Source organism: Melanaphis sacchari, unplaced genomic scaffold (genome assembly GCF_002803265.2).
Source record: "Melanaphis sacchari strain LSU unplaced genomic scaffold, SCAv2.0 Contig31_pilon_pilon, whole genome shotgun sequence".
Lineage (NCBI taxonomy): Eukaryota > Metazoa > Arthropoda > Insecta > Hemiptera > Aphididae > Melanaphis > Melanaphis sacchari.
The window spans coordinates 1516871-1536643 of NW_020271193.1; the positions used below are offsets into that span (position 1 = coordinate 1516871).

At 25.7% G+C, this 19773-nt stretch overlaps 1 protein-coding gene across 5 annotated transcripts; it reads left to right on the top strand.

Moving 5' to 3' along the window:
* On the top strand, window positions 1-19696 carry LOC112596276 (longitudinals lacking protein, isoforms A/B/D/L-like). Of its 5 annotated transcripts, none has more exons than XM_025341862.1 (4): window positions 1-729; window positions 3980-4721; window positions 5018-5101; window positions 19209-19696. In XM_025341862.1, exons 1-4 carry the CDS (start codon window positions 556-558, stop codon window positions 19625-19627), a joined length of 1419 nt encoding a protein of 472 aa, XP_025197647.1. In that variant the 5' UTR covers window positions 1-555; the 3' UTR covers window positions 19628-19696. The 5 variants fall into 5 exon arrangements, with proteins under 5 accessions (XP_025197647.1, XP_025197648.1, XP_025197646.1 ...); XM_025341863.1 differs by lacking the exon at window positions 19209-19696 and adding an exon at window positions 15274-15627 and having other exon boundaries at window positions 13-729; XM_025341861.1 differs by lacking the exon at window positions 19209-19696 and adding an exon at window positions 12423-13291 and having other exon boundaries at window positions 13-729; window positions 5021-5101.
* The last annotated feature ends 77 nt before the right edge of the window (window positions 19697-19773 follow it).

Consider the following 19773-nt stretch of genomic DNA (forward strand, 5'->3'; position numbering starts at 1 on the left):
CATTGTGTGTGTGTGTATGTATATGTATATAATAATATACACTATGTACACGGTAGGATAATAATAATATTAATAATCACAATAATAATATTAATATCATCTCGTTTGTATATGCCGCCGTCATCGTACGCGCAACAAACAAATAGCCGATTTATTGTAATTTTGTCGTCGTGATATTAGACTTTTTTTTTTTTATAATTTTCTTTGCTGTTCGTGAACAACGACCGCGACCGACCGACCGAGAGCCGTTGTGTGTGCATCGCTATCGGCGCCGTCGTCGAATTTTTCCACTCGTCGCGATGCCGCGGATCCAGTAGAACGGCGCATCGGACGCGCAGATCCACCGCAGTATAACAGTATCCGGCGTACCGAGTTTCGCGTTTTGGACCGATCGTCGTCACTCCCTGGCGCGGTGCACCCATACCCATATCATTATCAGTATCACCGTCGTCATCGTCATCGTCATCATCATCACCACCTCTGCCGACCGTCCGTGAAAACGTGTGAAAGACCAAAGGCCGCGGCGCGCACCAACCGCCGCCACTACACGTCGTCATGTCCGTCAGCCAACAATTTTGCCTGCGATGGAACAACCACCAAAGGACACTGATTTCAGTGTTCGACAGCCTCTTGGAGAGCGGAACGCTCGTGGATTGCACGCTGGCTGCTGAGGGACGGTATCTAAAAGCTCACAAAGTCGTGTTGTCCGCCTGCAGCCCGTACTTGGGGGTAAGTGTAGTACTTGTAATATTCGAAAATAGTTATGACAATTGTCAGTCCCCCAATGGTGACTGCGTATAAAAATATATTATAGCCAATATTTTGGCTACCTTTATTAGTACAGCGTGTTATTATTATTGATTATATTCACGTATTAAAATCAATGACATTTTTACGTTATTTTCTTTGGATTTTCTGACGACATGAGTCCGTGACGCGGTAAAATACCGTCTATAATGAGTACTCTATAATTTTATGTTATTATGATAATATTTTATTGATTAGTAATTGCGACCAGGATCTTACGACGTTCGGGTTTTAATTATTTCGTATATATATATATATATATATATATATATATATTATTTTTTTAGGGCATTTCCGTTTTGTTTTGGCCTACTTACGCGCGTGTATTTGTAGTACGGTGTCTGCACATGATTTTCACCAGGCGGTATGAAAACCAGTTCCACACCCCTTCACTTTTTTTCATTCCTTTTTCCTGTCCCGTTATTCGCGCACACAATGCAATGACAAAGGAAATTTCTCTTTTTTCTCTCTTTCGCGTATAGATCGAATTCTCTACAATTGGCAAATATGTTATTGCCAACGGACGTTGATGATGATAATAATATTAATGAATTAATACACACGCGCACTCATACACTCGCGCGTGCGCATATTTATATATATATTATTTACTTAAAATCAAATTAATCAAGTAGGCATGCATTAAAATTTTTCTTTCCAGTAGGTAGCATACTTTTTTTCATAATTATTCCATTGACACCTTATAATTGAATATGAATAGGCATTTATGGGTGCTTTAATTTATAGATAATACGTTTTTACTTTGATAGAAGTATTATTGAACAGATAGCAAGTCGGTAACCGAATATTTGCTTATGAAAACATTAAATACTAATGTATTGAGATTTAATTTAAAAAAATTTTCATGAAATTCTTAGCTGTATTAATAAAAATTCCATGTTCATTATGAATGTAACATTATTTTATCTAGGTAGATATTATATGATAATGTACACATTTTCAATGCCTAACATATTATTAAAGTAGCTAGATAATAATTTATAACGTAAATCTTGTATTTTCCTAGATATTTAGTAACATATAGCTTTAAAACCAAGTGAATGTATCAGTTAAATCAATTAAGTTACCTATGCAAATGAGTTTATTACCTATTTGATGTAGTTTAATTATTATTTCTTAACATTTGTGAAATAATTAAATATACACATTTTGTAAGGCAAAAGTATACAATATGGAATAACATATAAAACATAGTTAATCAGATTCTGGACAATATGACATTTTTGTTTTAATACATCACCTAAATGATTCAAAAATATAAAAAATATCATTATTGATCTTTCTTTTTTTTATTCTTTTATTAATTTCCTTTCTCCTTTTTTTAAACTTGCTTCCTAAAATATTAGCAGAGCCCTACCTTTTAGACATACCTTTCTGATTTCACTTTCTTGAAAGCCCTCCACCATTTCTGCTTTCATATTCATACCAGTACATTCTCTTTGAATAGTTTTATTAAGCATATAGTTAAATTTTCCACATGAACCTTCTAATGTGGTAGTTTACCTACTATTCAAGTAGAATTTTACATTTTAACGAATTGTAAGACTTGGTTAGTTCATTTGGTCTTTGATTTATTTAAAATCAATAAATGATACTTGAATTTAAATTAACCAATATTTTTATAATTTATTAATTTACACACAATATCTCAGTTTAAAAGATTAAGAATTACATTTCTGACCTAAGTCAAATATATAAAATAAGTTTTAAATTATCATTAGAAAAAAAATATTTCAAAATAATCATATATGGCAAATGCCAATAATTCATACTTAATTGATGATATCTATAATATTGAATTTAATTTAAAAAATAATATACTATTTAACCTTAGGTAAATGATTAGTACTTAATTTTACGAATAAGTATAAAAATACAATCTAACTTAAAATTAAGATTAAAATAGTGTTAATATTAAAGAATGAAATCCAATATTATGGTACCTAGTCAGTAACTAACTTGAATAAAAAATGGTCATTGTACCCTAGGTCTGATATTGCAGTAACCACAATGATTTGAATGATTATCGCATAGAAAATAGAAATTAAAATAGTTGTGTTAAGACCTACTTTGAAGTACCCAATAATGATTAAATAGATTAACAATTAGAATTACACTTAACTGGTTAATTTAAGATTTAAATAAATATATTTACTTTGTATTAATTAAATAGTATTAATAGTAGGTACATTTCTATACAATCATTTAAGATAAATGGCTACATTATAACAAATGTTATTCATTATCTAATTTGACTATATTGTTATTCTAATATACATAGGCACTTAATAATTCTGTATAAATACACAAAGTGAAAGTTATTCCGAAATAATTAATGATGTACAATTTTAAACATTAGAAATTCCTTTAACTACCGAGTTAAAAAATATTAATGAATTTTCTATTCTGGTTTCTTTACCAAAGTAAATTTGAAAATACTCTTTATTCTAATCAGCGTAGTTTAGTTTCTAACATTAAGTACTGATACTTTATAAATATTATAAACTATAAGTAATCATTAATGTTTTTTTTTTTTTTTATATATATATATATATATCAAGGAAATAATAACATACTTAATATTATTATGTTTATAAAATATTGTATAAATCAATATATGTTTTAAATAATATTTTTGATTCAAAAGTATTATTTCTAAATTTTTTATTTTTTTCTAACTTCTATTGCATTTTTATTATTTGATTAAAAAAATTTTAAACTATTTTATAGTACCTATTTTGTTGTGATCAATTGATCCTAAATAATTTCAATGATTGATAATATATTTTTTGATACATTTTGTTTAATATTTTTATAAAATAACTTATTAATAAATGTAGGTATTTGATAAAACATTTTTTTTATTTTGTCCAGTTAAACTTATGAGACTAACGGTTAGGTAGGTATTCTAGTAAATACTTATCTATTTAGTAAGATATTTGAGACAATATATTTTATTAAAATTATAAAAACTACTATTTTAATAATAAAATGTTTGGATTTATTTAGTTTTTGAAATTTATTACATATTTATTTACAAGAAATTTTTTTTTACACTAACCTGTACCTACATACCTATTATAAAATAAAAACTTGAATAATAAAAAATTTGTTAAAATAAAAGTTAACATTATTTTACATTTTGTTTAAGGTTTTGTTAAGTCAACATCAAGAGAAACATCCAATCTTAATTTTGAAAGATATCAAATTTCAAGAGTTAAAATCAATGTTAGATTATATGTATCGGGGTGAAGTTAATATCTCTCAAGAAGAACTTGGTACTTTTTTGAAAGCTGCTGAATCTCTTCAAATCAAAGGTTTAACAGAAAGTGCTGGTATTGGAGTTCGAGATAATTCAGATTTTGAAGACCCGGTATCTAAACGTTTTGATCATAGAAAACAACCACCTTCCTTATCGTCAGTTAGTTCTAACTCACCTACCATTTGGAGCCAAAATGAAACTGTACGTACATATTCAAGACCAAGAGAGGGTAGTTTATCTCCAACTAGCAAGAAGCGGAAATTACAACGAACAAATGGATCAGATGATCATCATCAGGATAATGGTGATGATAGTTTGACTGAATCTGAACCTCAGGGGGTAGAAAAATCACCAACTAATAATAATAACATCCCATCTTCAGTCAGTAAAGTAATCAAAGCAGAACCTTACCGTAAATCATGTTCACCAGACAAAGAAGTATCAAAGACCACTGAAAATCAGATAATCAAACCAAAAGTAGAATCAATTTCTGGTGACCGACAAGAATGTTTGACAGAAATGTCATATGATGATAGTGTTGAAGATATGGCTTTAGAAGAGGAAGAAGAAGAATTTGATGAAAATGAATTATCACAGCCCGGAACTTCACAAGGGGATACCAATCACACTGGTAAATAATTAAAAATAAATAATATTTAACTAAATTTAAGAACATTTGAAAACATTTTATTTAATATATATACACGTAAATGTAGCTTTTTATTTGTTTGTATAAAACATATAAGAAATTATTATACTAATTTCTATTAAAATTTATCTAAGGGATACATTCAGAATATATAATTTTATCTAAGGATAAATATTATACATCCTTAGATATACATTGTATATGTAGATTTTTAAATAATAACTTGACAGTTAATTTTATATTATACTTATCTTTGAATCCTTTTATTTTTATTTCAGCAGTGCCTCAAACAAATTCTTGGCAATTAGACACAACTAATCAAGATAGCACCAGTACTGTTAATACACCAATGGACTGTAAAGGTAAGATTTGTATTTATATTATTTGTAAAAATAAGCGTACTATAAATAATTAAATTTCAAATGGATAAAATAAAATAATTCATTTTAAAATTAAATGTGTATCCATTATGCATGAATAAGGGACAGAAAAAATTATTTTTATTATATGGATGAGGTACATGTAAAATTGTATTTTTTTCAAAAGTACCCATTAACAAAAAAAAAGATGTATTGATTTTAAATTAAATATAATAAAAATGAAATACCTAATTAAAAAAAAATATTAATAACACATTTTATTAGTTATATAATTAAGTTTAGATATTTTACAAATCTTTATTTAAATATGTTCTCTAAAAATTTACTTAATATTAAATATATTTTTGTTTGGTTTTTTTATATACCAATAGTAAAGAAATATTTTATAATCAAAGTATACTTTAATGTATTTTTGAGAATTTTACATTATACTTTCCAAGTTGGTTAACAAACTTTTTTCTACTAACACACTGTACTACAATTTGCATGATTTTATGAGTACCTATGGTTTATTTTATTTGCATGTATCCAAGCTTGGTTTTGAGGTTGCTTTTTTTTATATTGAGTTGTATATATTTGCTTCAATTTATTTATTATTTCTTAGATCATTGTATTTTAGCGAAAAATGAAATTGCAGGTAAACATAAGTAAGTTTTTTTAAAATAATTATAGTATATCTTGCGTTCTTCATTATTTTATGATAAATGAAGGTTATCTAGCGCGATTATGTATATTACATTAAAATCTGACAATTTATTTTAATAACGATGTGAAGATTTCCTCAGAATTTGACCAGATTACTAGCATTTCTTATCTTATACGCTGTTTAAATATAGACAAGATTATGATTTAAATTGTATTACAAACAGATTTACTATGTGTGATTAAAGTCCAACTAAATATTAACGACTGATGGATAATAGGAAATAATATCTACTAATGTGTTTTATTTATTTTATTATTATATAAGATTTAATTTTAGTCACGTGGACTACAAGTTATAAGATATAATATATTACAAATTGTACTATAAAATGTTATTGTGAATTATAATGTGAACTTAAAAATTCAATAAAAACACAATATTTATAACTAAATAGGTTTAATGTATTGGAGCATTTTTTTATTCTCAACAAACTTATGGCATAATGGAATAATCTTATTCTTTGTAAATTCTATCATCTAGTTAAAATACAAAAAAAAAAGTCATAGAAATCAATATATAATAATTCAAGATAAAAATTTGTTTAATAGAATTCTTTGTTTTTGTTTTTTTTTTTTTTTTTTTTAATGAGCGGCTACATTTTTTTCTGACACCACTTGCTATACAGGATATAATAAAACATTTCTTATCTTTGGCCTTTCTTAGATATCTTATTACAGGTTTATCATTGACCATTTGACTAGCACAAAGTTTGTTTCTTATGACCAGTATAAATGTTAGGTAGTGAATTATATGTTTCTGCTATTTATTACTTGTAGTTTTAAAAAATATACATATATCTATAGACATCTATGATGAATTATCAATTTTAATATTTGGGAAGATGATATAATACATGTTCAATATATTTAATCATTATTTTAACTTATTTCTTTATTTGATAAATTTTTCTTGTTTTTCCAAAAGATAAAAATTTTCTATTATGTAAACATATTATAATATATAGGTTGTACTTGCCAAATTTATATAATTAACAAAAATAATTCTTATTATTTCATTTAGTTTTTAAATAATAAAAAAAATCAACAATTAAAATATTTAATTGAATATCAATGAATATTATTTATATTTAATACATTTCTATAAGTTATCAGTTTACCAAAAGTCTGTAGACAAACATCAAATTTTGTACATTGTGATTTTGCTCAATTGATTCAATTCTTCAGCTGGAATGTTTGCTACTTAATCTTCAATGTTTCCTTTAAGTTCATTTAGGTTTTAAGATTTGCAGATTTTTATTTTCTTTTTGAAGATTTTTAATTTAAGTATTTTTTTAAATAAACACCTATTTATTTTATTATATTGAATTTTCTTTGTAATCTTTAACAATAATTTATTAATAAAAAATATAAGTACTTTAATAAAAAAATTCTTTAAGTGAAAAATAATTGGGTTAATGGTTATTTTTGTCCTCTTCTTAAACTTGAACTCATTGATATAGGCTATTGAATAAATTTATCTCATAAATGAACTGGTAATTGAAAAATTAGAAACTCAATGTTTGATCTAAAGACTAATATTAAAAGACATTAATTAATTGTATAACTTTTTTTTTTTAAATTATGATATAAATGTATTAAATTTTGTTTTTCTTTGTGTAAAACATTATTTGGTATATTATATACATTTTTAATACAGTTCTGCTACTTTTATTATTATTTAAATGTAATAATTATTAATATTTAATTGTACAATTCATTAATTTAATTAAATAAATCTTTCATTACATGCAAAAAATATATGCTTAATAACTACCAAATAATATTTTTCTCAAAAACTACGTACATGCTTCTAAATAATAGAATACAATTAATTTTTTTTTTAATGTCTAATTTATTTTAGAGAATGCAATATTAAAAACATATATTCTATCTTTTACAATGTAGATCAAAATAATAACTTCTACATAATTCACTCATTATGATATTATTGAAAATAAGATAGTATTGCATATTATGATAATTATAAAAAATAACATCATCTGTCTTTTTGTTTGATGATTTTTAGTAATTTATTAACAACAATAATAATAATTCTTCAAAAATAAAAATAATTTAAAAACTTCTGATGTTATTATTTTTAGTCGTTATAATAAATTATAATACCTTAATTTAAGAAACGCAATTACCAATGAATGAAATGTGGAATAAGTTTTTAACTATATTACACATGTGTTAGACTAAGAAAAATATTATACTAACGTCCCATCTTGAGTATTTATTTATTTTTTCTTATTGACCGTGGATACTATTTTATAGGTATATATTTTTTCAACCTGCTACAAGCTAAAATATTTTTAGTAAGTCTTTGGTTTTATTAAATTAGATGGGTTAATGGTATGTTGTAGAACAAAAGAATGGATTGCTAATAGGCTAGATCCAAGGTTGAGTCTTCCCAATACTTTGGTGTTGGAGCTGACTATGCAACATGGGCCATTTAATATATAATTAATTTAAAGCTTACATAATTAATGTTATTTATTTAATTCATTACCTAAATAGTTTAAATTTTATATAATTCATAAACAAAATATAAATACAAATAATTATTGAGTTAATAAAATATAAATATTATCATGATCGATTCAATCGTATAAATGAGGAAGTATAATAAAAAAGTTATCTTGTATATAATTGTTGTTTTGTATTACAATTACAAGTATAAATATTTATATTTTAATAAATTAACATATTTTTCATGCGGATATTCATGATATGTCTTAAATTTGGATTGAATAGCATTAGTTAATTATCCTTTCATAAGTTATTTCATTTTCTGTATGAGTTAAAAGATAAAAAGTCTAAACATACATATATAGTCTGTCTTAAGAAAGAAATTAACTATTTTATGCATATACACCAAGCTATGAACTGGTACCATAAGCCAAATATGGTGGAAGTACTAGGCGTGGTTTAGCATGGAGAAATGCAAGAATATCCAGTTTTTGTTGAACACATTATACCTTTCTTTCATGAGACAGGCTAATAGGTATGAATTATATAAATTAATGTATGCATATTATTTCACTTTTAGAAAATTTTGGGATTCATGATAAACAATGTTTCAAATTTGTTAAGAAAAATCCTCTAACTTATCGATTCTATAAATTGATTTAACATTAATCATACTATTTTTCAAAGTTGAATATTTAATAAATATTTAATTTATTTATTATTTATTTTTAGAATTAATGTTAAATTAATATATTATTTTTATAAATTAAATTATTTTTATGTATTAAAATTAAGTTAAATTTGAATAAAATTAAATAATTTATTTTAAAGATATCAGAAATCGTTGAAATATTCATTATCGGTTTGCAGTAGTAATAAAATGTTGTCTCTTTATGATAGTATTATAAATATAATAGATTAAAAAAAAACATTTTCCAATGGATATAAAGATATAAAATATTCCAATTATTAAAGTATAATGATATAAAAATATAATTAAAGCACAAACTGTTGATACAACTTCAAGAAATGACTCAAGAATTACTAGTTGATTTAATTCTGGTTTCTCTTCTGATAGACAAAGTGGAACAATTTGCTGAAAACTCAATTTTTCTTTACATATTCCCTATAAATATTCTTATACTTCGTAAATAGACACGTTGCTCCGAGCTTAAAAAATTAAGAAATTAATTTATTAGATAAAATTTCAAATGTTATCTTTTAATCAAATTAATGAAGTTAATATTTATTGCAATTAAATTATTAATAAAATACAATTTAAAAAAAATCATTTGATGATCATTGACTAAACTCAGATTACTTTATCATATATTAATTTAATTTGAAAAAAATGTGAAATTGTCCAGCCTTGCTATTGATTTATATCTTATGTTGTATAATTATTTCGGTGGTTTGTATTTTATTATATAGGCTTTGTTTATTAACTTGATTTTGATTTTTTTCCTTAATAAAGAGAGCAAGCACTAATTTCCTAATAATTTGTAAAAAATTATTTTGAAATGTTAAAATTGACAAATGTTAACACATTGTTAGTAATTTTGAATTATTTATCACAGTTATCATTAGCAAGTTACTTCTTGAGAATAAATTCACCAAATAAATAAAAAAAAATGTATAATAAATATACATTTTATTCCTAAACCACAATTAAGAAGTATATTTTGTATTACCTATGCTATGATTGATTTGTATGAAGTTATTCATTTTGTATTATTCATTTATTTGTTTAAAAACAAATTCAGAAATACTGTATATATCCTAAATTATTTTCCTAACTAATAATGGGCATGGATGTACTAACTGGGTCCGGTTAGATTACAAATCAATTTTTTTTTTTTTATTACTATGATTATTATTATTCTGGAAACTCTATGTGGTATGTGTGTTGTGTGTGCTTTCCTTAGCAATAAGCTGTACGAGGTGCGGCCGTCATTACAAACTGAAGAGCTCATTGTTGAACCATCAGCGCTGGGAGTGCGGTAAAGAGCCGCAATTCAAATGCTACATGTGCTCGTATAAAGCAAAACAGAAAGCTCACTTGTTGACGCACATGAAGTACAGGCATAAAACTGATAACATCAAAACTGAATATTTTTATTAACATTATATTATATTTAAAATTTTTATATTTTCTGTATTCAGAAAAAAATGCTCCAATATTTTTTTTTTTTTTTTATGGGAGTAGGATATAAACTATTTTAATATTTGTCATCATTACTGTGTTTATTAAAATAGACTGAATTTTCAATAAATAGCAATAAACATTAATGTACAAATTTAAGACAAGTCTCGTGTGTTTATGTATATATATAATATATATTTATATTATATTCATATATAAATTTCATGTTTGACATTTAATGAAATAGACTATTGTCTTTTGAATAGGCAATGTAAATTATAAATTTATTATTATGTTATTTTCCTTCTATGTTTTATGATTAAAGGGCTGTGTTTTGTAATTTTATTTATACAATAATTATATTAATTATTTTTTATCTTAATTCTAACAATATGTATATTTACGTTAAATAGTACATTAAACATAAAATAGTTAAAATAGTATAAAATTAAAAAAAAAAAAAAATTATACTTAAATATTGTTAATTATTTGTATGTTTTGAAATGTCAATTTGCTAAGTCTTATGGTACTTTTTGATTAAATGTTATTACTTTCGTTTTAATTGTCCGTTTATTAAACAAAAATAGTATTAGTATTACTCATTAGTTTTATTACATATAACCTACATTTATTTCTGATGTTCTGTATTTGTCTGTACGTGTTACTAAACCATAAAAGGTTAAAATACTATAACATAATAATTAACAATTCAAAAAGTTTTTGTAGGACCACAAGAGAAAGCCTATTCATACCTTATGAATTTCAATTAGATTTAAGACTTTCATTGAAAAATGTCTGCTCTTGATAAACACTAAGTATTACCATCAGACATTTTCAATATTTTATTATATCTATTATGATTTCCTATGTTTAACTAATTATTTAGTAAAAAAAAAAGGAAAATGTTCTATTTTTTTAACTATCTACATATTTAGTAATTAGCATGTTATTAACATATATGATTGTTATTTAAATTTACTCCAAAAATTTGCGACCTGTTGAATAATAATTTTTTACACAATACTCCTATACTAAGTGTAACTAAGATAAACCTTATCTTAAATAAACATTATTAATTCTTATCCTTGTGAGTATTGAGAGTACGTTTTACTATGTTCATTTAATTAAATTATCTTTACTTAAAACTAAAAGATCCAAAATATCATTTTTTGAAATATATTTAGATCTACATAAATTAACATTTTATGTATTCATTATTTTTTATATTGGTCTATCACTATTTCATCGTAAAATTTGTGTCCAAAGTATGATAGTGCGTAAGTCATTAAAAATAATATATAATAACTAATATTAATGTTGCTGCGCTTGGATTGGTTTAACATATCTTCTATACTGTCTTCTGTTATACTTTTATTTATGCATATATATATATATATATATATATATATATATATTTATAAATTTTTAATAATTGTCAAGTATAAATATATAAATGTATATATATATATATGTATGCATACATTATATAATTAATATTTAATGAATGTTCTATTAGGCTATTGGCTTTTTAAAAAATAAATACCATTGCTGTTAGAATGTTTAACGCCACGCCAAAATACTCATATATTAACACATACAAGTAATTAGCATCATATTAAAACAAATTAATTGTTTTATATATAAGTTAATGTTTCCTGGTGTCAGTTAATTTATAAAATATTAGGTACGTAATTTTAACTCTTGCAAATATAAGAATTACTTGGACTTTTTATACTGTTATTCTATTGACTACACCAAATTGGTTAAGAAATATAAAAATTTTTACTACACTGAATTTGATTGAAAATATAACTATCTAAATGTATTTAAATAAATAAAAACATTATAAAAAATTCCATTTTCCATGTATTTCAATCAAGAAGGGACATGTCATAAAAAAATTAAGTTCAGAAGTTATTTTTCCCTCCTTTTGATTTATTGTCTAAATTTTTCTGTCATGTTTGTTATTCGGATCCTTTACAGAAATAATAAAAAGATGGCAGGATGGAGGTGAAAACTGGGATGGATATCCTCCTACTCAACGTTCTCTTGTGCCGCTTTTCAATTCATTTGGCCCAAATGGCCCAATGTCTGCCATAAATTTCAAATTCACTAACTACTACAACAACTGTAAGTTTGATCCAACTTCACCTAATGACACGCTACAAATCAGTAATGCAAATTCACCAAGTACGAGCGGTGGAGTAGAATGCCCACGTTGTGGAAGGCATTACAAACTAAAAAGTTCATTACGCAATCATCAAAAATGGGAATGTGGAAAAGATCCACAATTCCAATGTCCGTTTTGCAATTATCGAGCTAAACAAAAGATGCATGTTGCTCGTCATATTGAACGTATGCATAGAGAAAAATGCTCAGAAGAATTTCAAAATATAACAGGACAAACTACAACAGCTGCAACAACGGCAACAGCTGTAGGAGATATTAATTCATAAGTACAAACTTTATAATCAAACTAAAGTGCCGTAATGTTCACATATTGACTGGTCATATTGTTCAAGTCCATGTAAATGAAAATGGTTTTTATGTATGCAAATATCAAAATATATGTTTTTTAATATTTTTTTTTAGGTTTTAGTATTAATTGTTAAACGTGCCAATGAAGTATACAATTGTTTACATTGTGTACACAAATTATTTATTGTATCGTAGTAAATTAAGTTAAGAGTTAGACGTATAACATCTGGCGATTTTAATTAGTCCAATTGACTTCAATAAGTAATAATTACTATTTACATTTCACTTTTGATTTACACTAAATATCTCATTCCCAAATAATCTTTTTACTACTACATGATTTTGTGTATAGTACATACAAAAATTATATATATGTATAATATTTGCCTTTGTTTTTAAACATAAATAAACACAATTTGTGTGTTTTATATTTTATATATATAAATTTATATTTTAAAAATTAAAAATACTTATTTCCCCTTTAACCTACAATGGAAATATCATTTTTAAATTATTTATAATAATAGTACTCCAACTGTGATATAATTCATTTTGTTTGTTGGCCTAGTCGATTTGTATGTTAGCTTGTTGGATTGTTAAAATCGCCATTAATTATGCTATTTATTTGAAATAAGTCATGTTTTGCAACGAATCGTTATTATGTACATAATTATATGTTATCCTAATTAGTGTCCTCGGCCAATCTCCACTAATGTATTAAAAACATTCTGTATGATAATGCCTACTTTAATGTATATATAAGTGTTGATATATACTTATATAATATTAGTTGGACACAATTATGCCAAAAAAATGAAATTAAACAATTTATAATCAAAACATTTTGTATTGCCCAATCAAATTATTTTTAAACCAACTTTAAAAAGTCTGATTTTAAGAATGTTTAAAATATATTTTTGTATTGATCAATGTTGATTGCCAGTCGGCAGAAACCATGTGATAATCGTGCCTTTTTGTCTGTACTGTTTTATTTGCATTTATTTTGTTTGTTTTACAAAAACATTTTTATTTTAATTTAAGATGCTTAACAACCTTTTTATTTATATTATCTTCTATTTTCCCCACCAAAAAGTGCCATTTGAAAAAAATATTTCTTGTAGATTATTTAATATTTATTTTCACCTTCCATTGTTTTGCCATATTATATTAAAAATAATTTTTTTATTCTAATGGAAATATTTTTATAACAAATATGTATAAAACTATTGTTAGTGTATAAATGGATTATTATATATTTATTGTGTTAATAATACAAATTTAAAATCTTAGTCGATGCACATAAAATCAAATATTCATAATGTGTCATACTAATTTGTTAATAAGTATTATTTATTAAGTTAAGCACTTCGTTTTTTTTTTTTTTTATTTAGTTATTAATTGAATTTATATTTATTTCAATCATTATTATCCTCATTAGATTATATAATTTCATTTTTGTTTCGTATTATTAATTCTTTTATTGTTTCCCATTAAGCCCCCTATATCATGTATTACTTCATTAATTATCACATGAGTATTTATGTTTACATCCATTGCTTTTTATTGTATTATTTTTATTAAAACAAAAAAAAACATGAAATTTTTTAACGAATTTATAAGTTTTTTTTTTTAGTGTTGATATTAATATTGTATATATACATATATTTAGGCTATCTTTCTTCGCCCTTATGAACATTTATGGTGTATCATTCATTGTTGCTTGCTCTGCTACGGGGTGTTTCAAAAGTTTGGTTTTGTTATGTCCAAAAGGCGATATGTTTATTATCATATTTTTGTAAGTGTCAATGTACTAACTTGGGAATCAATTTATATAAATTTAAATTTCATATTTGCTTTGGATTATATATATACATATGAACATGCGCTTAGTTACCTGTAAGTACTGTTATCAAGTAAGTATTAATTTTATTTTATTACCCATGAAATTAATAAAAACATTTATTTAATTATGTATACTCAAATATACATAATATATAATAGCAAGACTATGGGTTATTCGCGCATGCTTTTGTGGTTGCTCCTAATTAAAAAATTTTATATATTCGAGTTGTGCCTGCACTCTGGGTCACATTGGACTAACTAATCAAGGGGCATAATATCTTAAATTTTTTTAATTGTCCATGTACGTACACGTGTTTACGTATATTAATTATAGTTTTTGGATTTTCGACTAAACGATAAATGATTTTTCATGTTATTCATTCCTCCCGTTGTGCGAAAAAATTTTTTCGAATTAGATTTAAATTACAGCACGTTTTTAAAGTAAACAGCAATCGGTGTGAAGCACAGCTCGATCTATATTGTAGGCGTAATTGCAATTTATTATTTCCTACAGACTTCATGTTTGCCATCACCGGCACCACTCTCGATAACTCGACGACTGTGCGTTACGAGTGTCCGAAATGTAGCCGAACATACAAATGGAGGAGCTCACTTAAAAGTCATCTGCAAAACGAATGCGGCAAAGAACCCCGATGCTTATGTCCTCATTGTCCATACAGGTGCAAAGTTCGGTCTAATCTGTTAAAGCACGTACGCAATTATCACAAACCTCCGACGTCTGTAGTACAAAACTCTGTGTTTGAAGACCCGAAAGTCGCGCACGAATAATAGAAGAATGCTCAATTATTATTATTATATTACTATGATATATATATATATATTTTTTTTTATCGTTTACGATCTTTTAGTGCCAAATTTTACTATTATATTTTAAGTTTGTCTGATACTAAGATAATTTGATATTTTGTATGTATAATGTTTATTTTTGTTATAGTCAACAAATATTACAAATTATCTACTTAATGAATAATTTATTTTTTGGGACTGAACTTAATAATTACGTGTCGACAGATCTTACTTTTTTTATTGCGTGTTATTATGATTTTTAGGCTATAGATTTTTAGTGTTTTTTTTTTTTTTTTTTTTTTAAAGTTAAAACTGGGTTGTACAAACTATTTGACCATATTATATTATATTGGAGTCTTACTTAAGCTTTATACTCATTTATGTTTTGATACTTAAGCATTATTCAAAATATATATTCTATTAAAATATGTTACGTACCTATTCAATAACAGGTATAATTTCTGTAAAATGTTATGGTTTATAGAATATTCTATCCTTTATTTTTACTCCATAAATCTTAAAAACACAAAATTATAAGGTAAGTATTTGTGTAACTAGATGTTTTGTTTTAGATATTTTTGTGTTTTACTAGATGAGAAGTTTTTGTGTTCATTTTTAGTTGCGTTTTATTTATTATTATTTTTTTTTTGTTTTTTGTATACTTTATTTTAGTCTAACCATCCGTAGTAAGTACAATTTTACTCCGACTGAATAGTCACAAAATTCAATATTCCAGCACGTAAGTAATATATCGTATTATGAGTTATGACTACATACTTAAGTCTTCGGTGAAGATTTTAATTGTTAAAATAAAAAAATAAAAAAAATTAATATTGTTTTAATTAAAAAGCATATTATGAAAGTATAAAGATAAAATAAAGTATTTACTACTGTAGGATAAGGTAATAATCACCATTTATGTTTTAAAGTGGTAATTAATTTTAATTTTATTACTAATAAATATAATATACATGATACCGCAAGATTATAGAGCTTAGAAAACTTACCAATACTAAATTTATTTTAGATGATTCTGTATTTTTTACTTATTTAGTTTAAAACGTATTTTACATTAGGTACTTAAAATATAAACGTCAATAACATCAAGTTATTTTTTATTCTTATCAAAGCTCTAATACAAAAAGTAATTCATTCTTCTAAATTCTTTATAAACTAAGAGGATGTCATACCTACATTCTACTTTCAGCAGTTCCAGTTTTACGTGGTTAGCTTTAATATTAGAGTGAATTTACTTAATATCAGACCTTAAAACTCATAACATCTGTGTCCTTTCGTTGGTTTTTAACATTATTTTAATTTTTAAACGAGTGAAATATTATAATTTAAAATGCTCATAAACTCAATAAGCTCTTTACATTTTATCTAACAAGGTACAACATAAAATTAGAACTGCTGAACGTAAATTTGGATATGTTTTAGGTACGTTAGTAATATGGAGACAGCAACAGGTACATTGTCATCTTAAAATTTTTTTCGAAAAAAATTTAAATTATTGATTTGGACGATTAGAAAAAAATAACCGACTCGTGAAAGTTTTATCTACCACTCACCAATTATAATCTCAAAAAGCAACATAATATTTGGAGGGCCTAATTTATTTATTAAAATGTAAGATTATCCCTTCCTAGCGACCAAACCTTGTATAACTATGTATTATTAACAGACTATACCATAGAATTAAGTTGTTAGTTGAAACTATAAAAAGTAAATACTATTTTAATATTGAATTATAAAACAAAAAATGTTTCTTAAGATGTACGATAATGGTAACATCTACATCGACTAGTTCACTATTTAAAATATTTACATTTAAAACAAAAAAAAGTAATAACTAATAACTGATCTTGGTATATAGTACCTACCTATAAAGTAAGTTAGATATTCTATGTTAAAATATAAATATGATTTTCATTAAAAATAGTAAAATCGTAACTCGTGATAATATTTTATTCTAAAATATTGAACCTTGGGGATAAATATAATTTAAATTTATCTTAAAACAATTCAATCTGTAGTAAAAATGATGACGTCTATATAAGGAAAAATAAATAATGGCTTATCATCAATTGATTTATATTTACATAGTTTGAACTCTATGGATTATGGACTCAATACATCATTAAATATATTTATTAGGTATCCTATCGATTTTATCAAAAATAATTTAGTATGTTGATTTTAGCGATACCTACAAGTGTTAAATATTTGTATTCGTGTGATACAATGGTAGATAGGTACTATATGAGAAAAAATGAAATCAAATAAACATCTATTTACATTACTAAAAATAAATTTAAAAAAATATGTTCGATTTACTATCTTTGAATAACTATTAATTATATTATTTTCTATATACATCCATTATTATTTCAAATCTTAGTCTAATGTTGATTTATAAATTTAATTTCATGTAATATTTCTTATACAGTTTCAAGACATCTTACTATGTACACGCAGTACATATCTACTATTAATAATACACCTACCTACCCATAGGCGCACATAGGGGGGTGCTTGGGAGTGCTTAGCACCCCCAGGCTTCAAATCGGCATCCCCAGTTTCCTGTAAAATTTATTTCAGTATTTTATCAATCATTTGAAAATTATTTCGATTCATTGAGTTGAAATTTTTTTTCCATTACAAATAGACAATATGTAGCTTATGAATTCACGATTAATAATGTATTGATTGTATTGTATGAATGAACATTGCACTGTTCCAGTTTTCGTCTAAACGTTGAACATTAACAACAATCATATAATAAAAATTTGCATTATCTAACAGAAAATTAAATCTTGTTTAAAACAAATTAGTGATTAGATATTATTATTATTATATATATAATATAAATACATTTTAATATTAATTATAATAATTAAAAATTATTAGAATGCAGTTTACTATGGTATTAGGGGGGTGTGGGGGGCAGCCCCCCATGAATCTGTTTACTGTAAATTATTCCAGCACCCCCTAAATTCACTCTCAATGTGCGCCTATGTACCTACCAGTCTATGATCTACCTAAAATAATTTTAATTGTATTAGAAACATTATTTAATAATAACTTATTAACAATTTTTTAATCATATTATATGGGATTAAAGTAAATGCTACAATTAAATTAGAATAATGATTAGCAATTTAATGTCATACACGGGTACAGGTATCGTGAACAAATAAAAATATTCAAGTAAAATGTATTTAATGTCAGAATATTTCTCTCGATTTATGCCATCTGCGTCGAATTATAGAAACATTTGAGTCGAGAGTATTATCGGTTCTGGAAAATTATCCGCGTTAGAATGGTTAGGAGACCTATGATCGTTGGGTGGTGATATACGTCATGAAAAGAATAACGTCATTGTACACGGAAATCAGTTTTTTTGAGGCGCCGAAGACGGCAACGCTACATTTCCGTAACGTTATTGGTGTAGGTATTTAGGTACACATAAAGTGTTATAGGTATTCCATATATTTCGTTTTCTTGTTTAAATAACTACATCGTTGCGATAATTATTTTTCATTAATATTTACTTGAAAATTAAAATATCTTTATAATATTCATATTTATGGCCGCGATATTATGACGTGTGAGATTTACCTGCCGTACCGATGGTTTCAGATCCGGACCTGCTGGCCGAGAAGTTCGAGTGTAAGCTCTGCGGCAAAGTGTATCAGTGGAAGCAGAGCTTGAAGAGACACATTCGGGAGGACCGCTGTGATAAGGGTCCGCAACACGCGTGTCCCCGGTGCGGCATGAGCTTCAAGCACACCAGCCGCTTGAACAAGCACGTCATACTATGTCCGCATATCGTGTTCGACGACAGTCCGTCGTCCTCGGCGTCCACGTCCGCGACCACGTCCACCGTGCAGCGCATACTCAAACTGCCGCCACCGTGCCCGGACGCCTTGCCAATCACCGCCGTGTCCACGTCCACCACCCCGACGTCGTCGCCGTCCCAGACGATACTGGTGTTGCACTTGAAAAACCAGAATTTGGCCCAAAATTGGAATTCTAAAATCCAAAAACTGGGAAACTAAAAACAAATACGTATTGCGTATTTATAAAATTATTCATTCGCGTGTGTGTGTGTGTGTGTGTGTGGCCCGTCAAATTTGTGTATTTAATTCGAAAGGGTTTTTTTGACCTTTTAATCGTATATTATTATAATTATTATTATTATTAT

What these genes read in the sequence shown, in the direction of transcription:
- LOC112596276 (XM_025341860.1), top strand. Translation starts at nt 556, where the DNA reads ATGTCCGTCAGCCAACAATTTTGCCTGCGATGGAACAACCACCAAAGG. An exon ending in AGGGGATACCAATCACACTG is followed by an intron (nt 4,722 to 5,017) that starts GTAAATAATTAA and finishes TTTTTATTTCAG; the next exon opens with CAGTGCCTCAAACAAATTCT. An exon ending in TACACCAATGGACTGTAAAG is followed by an intron (nt 5,102 to 12,422) that starts GTAAGATTTGTA and finishes GATCCTTTACAG; the next exon opens with AAATAATAAAAAGATGGCAG.